This window comes from Nicotiana attenuata, unplaced genomic scaffold (genome assembly GCF_001879085.1).
Source record: "Nicotiana attenuata strain UT unplaced genomic scaffold, NIATTr2, whole genome shotgun sequence".
Taxonomy (NCBI): Eukaryota; Viridiplantae; Streptophyta; class Magnoliopsida; order Solanales; family Solanaceae; genus Nicotiana; species Nicotiana attenuata.
Genome location: NW_017672766.1, coordinates 88320 through 91186, shown reverse-complemented (window position 1 = coordinate 91186; position 2867 = coordinate 88320). Strand labels below are relative to the sequence as shown.

The 2867-nt window shown below is 36.4% G+C and overlaps 1 protein-coding gene across 1 annotated transcript; it reads left to right on the top strand.

The window, feature by feature from the left end:
* The first annotated feature begins 268 nt into the window (after positions 1-268).
* LOC109214432 (transcription factor MYB34-like) lies at positions 269-2519 on the top strand. The gene is made up of 3 exons (XM_019378349.1): positions 269-577; positions 670-799; positions 1391-2519. The coding sequence occupies exons 1-3, from the start codon at positions 445-447 to the stop codon at positions 2373-2375; spliced, it is 1248 nt and encodes a 415-aa protein (XP_019233894.1). The 5' UTR covers positions 269-444; the 3' UTR covers positions 2376-2519.
* Positions 2520-2867: the final 348 nt, after the last annotated feature.

The following is a 2867-nucleotide window of genomic DNA, read 5'->3' as shown; positions in this document are numbered from 1 at the left end:
CATTTATTTTTCTCTAGGAGTTCGTATTTTCTTAATAGGTGTGCCAAAGATAAAATAAAATAAAATAAAATAAAGCCACCTAGAACTTATTTGCAAGTATATAAAATAGAATTATTATTAAAATTTAAAAGGAGAAGTTAGCTAAGGGAAAAGGCAAAGTCCTAAAGAGGTACTTGGAGATTGCACATGATTTCATACTATATGATGTCCTGTGCTGAAATTAATATCTTTATCCCGTCCTTGTCGCTGACCTTTCTTTCTTTCTCAATCTCTCTCTCCTTATTTACTCCTTACTTATTAGCTCTCTCTTCTTTTATTTCAGCGCTAGTACTATACTACTGTCCAATCTCCATTTATCTCTATTAGTAGAAGCAACTGCATATTTTACATAATACTATAAAGTATCACAATAGCTACAATTTTACTCAAATCCATTTTTCTCCAATGGGTCGATCTCCATGTTGTGATAAAGTTGGTTTGAAAAAAGGACCTTGGACACCTGAAGAAGATCAAAAACTCTTGGCTTATATTGAAGAACATGGCCATGGTAGCTGGCGTGCATTACCTGCCAAAGCTGGTGCGTGCGCTCGCTCGCTCACCACCTTCAGCTTTCTTGCACTGATAGTGTAAAAAATTCTTTTTATAACGCTGATTAATTTCGGTTTGCAGGACTTCAGAGATGTGGAAAGAGTTGTAGGCTGAGGTGGACTAATTACCTAAGGCCTGATATCAAGAGAGGGAAATTCACTTTACAAGAAGAACAAACCATCATTCAACTCCATGCTCTCTTAGGGAATAGGTACTCTAATTTTTCTTATCCTTGACACTTTTATTAATTTGTACTACTAATTAGTTCATTCTTCTGGTTCAAAATTTTAGAGTGTATACAGATAATAAAATTGCAGATTCATTTTGGATTCGATTACTTTAGATTTTGAATTCACCTCGATCTAGTTCTCTTCTTCTTATATAGTGTGAAGGTATTTAGCTTGGTTTTTGCCCACCATTTTCAGAAATCTGAACTAAATGAAAAGCAATTTGCTTTTGCATTGCATGATTTGTCTTCTTTAGCTGACATTAAGATACGTCCAAATTTTGACATTTTAATATTCAGATCTGCACAAATTCTATTGCACGTTTATTTTTTCCAATACACCTGACTTTGTATTTTTCTTCAGCGTTACACTGAAAAATATGAAGGGTCTTGTACTCTTCTATCGGACAATATTGGAATTGTCTTTTTGTCTCAAATAGCTAAAATCAACTCGTTTGAATTTTCTATTATTTCCTTTCACTTTCTTTTTCCAATTACAAAATAAGTCCCTATTCATAGATAAAATCAAAGTTTTTTTTGTCTTACCCTTTAAATTCTTTCATTGTCTTGTTCTAGGTGGTCGGCCATAGCAACTCATTTACCGAAAAGAACAGATAATGAGATCAAGAATTATTGGAATACGCATCTTAAGAAACGGCTACTGAAAATGGGCATTGACCCAGTGACCCACAAGCCCAAGAATGACACCCTCTTGTCTAATGACGGTCAGTCCAAGAACTCAGCCAACCTTAGCCACATGGCTCAGTGGGAAAGCGCGCGGCTCGAAGCCGAAGCTAGACTTGTTAGACAATCCAAACTGCGGTCCAATAGTTTTCAAAATTCATCATTTGCCTCCCAAGAATTTACAACCTCTTCACCTTCTAGTCCTCTTAACAAACCTGTGGTGGGCCCTTCTCGATGTCTGGACGTACTCAAGGCGTGGAATGGTGTTTGGACCAAACCAATGAATGAAATTACGGCCAGTGGCAGTGCGACTATTTCTGTCACTGGACTGGACCTGGAAGAGTCTCCTACGTCTACACTAGGCTATTTTGATCAAAACGCGCCGCATATTTCCACACCAGGGATTAATGGAGGAAATTCTACGGTTTTGTTTGAATTCGTTGGAAATTCGTCAGGATCAAGTGAAGGTGGAATTATGAATAACGAGGAAAGTGAAGAAGATTGGAAAGGATTTGGAAACTCATCAACAGGACAATTACCTGAATATAAAGATGGGATTAATGAAAATTCTGTGTCATTCACTTCAGGACTTCAAGATTTAACTATGCCAATGGACAATACGTGGACAGCTGAATCTCTAAAGTCAAATGCAGAGCAAATTTCCCCTGCCAATTTTGTGGAAACATTTACAGATCTATTGCTTAGTAGTAATTCAGGTGACGGGGTTTTGTCGGAAAACGGCACGGAATCCGATAACGGCGGCGAAGCTGGTGGCAACGGAAATGCTAGTGAGAATTGTGAAGATAACAAGAATTACTGGAATAGTATTTTTAACTTAGTCAATAATTCTTCACCCTCTGATTCGGCTATGTTCTAATTTAGTTTTTTTTTTTTTTAAATTAGCTAGTGATTTTGATTTAATAATTCCTTATGTTAATGTGTGTGTTACAGCAAATTAATTAATGACTATTGTGGTGTGAAATTTACAAGTGAGGAAAAAACACCATGTGTAGATTGTAGATTCTCTTTCTTTTTCTTTGATCTCATGTTCATTGTCTTATGTCCATAGCTAAATTAAGTGTGTTGGCTCAATCAATTCAAAACCCCAACTGTTCCATTTTCTCTTTCCCATTTTCAACTCTCTGATTGACTCAGTGAAAATTCACATCATTCTGCATTTCTTCTTATCTAAACAACTACTCAAACGCATACAGTTCTACTTACGGGTGTCAATGGATCGGTTCGGCCGATTATTTTATAAAATTTGTGCCATACCAATTTTTCAGTTATTCTATTATGTATAGCCAAATTAGACTTTTTGAAACCGTCCCAATCATGTCGGTTTTACTTCGGCATCGGTACGGTTCGA

What these genes read in the sequence shown, in the direction of transcription:
- LOC109214432 (XM_019378349.1), top strand. Translation starts at nt 445, where the DNA reads ATGGGTCGATCTCCATGTTGTGATAAAGTTGGTTTGAAAAAAGGACCT. An exon ending in TGCATTACCTGCCAAAGCTG is followed by an intron (nt 578 to 669) that starts GTGCGTGCGCTC and finishes TTCGGTTTGCAG; the next exon opens with GACTTCAGAGATGTGGAAAG. An exon ending in CATGCTCTCTTAGGGAATAG is followed by an intron (nt 800 to 1,390) that starts GTACTCTAATTT and finishes GTCTTGTTCTAG; the next exon opens with GTGGTCGGCCATAGCAACTC.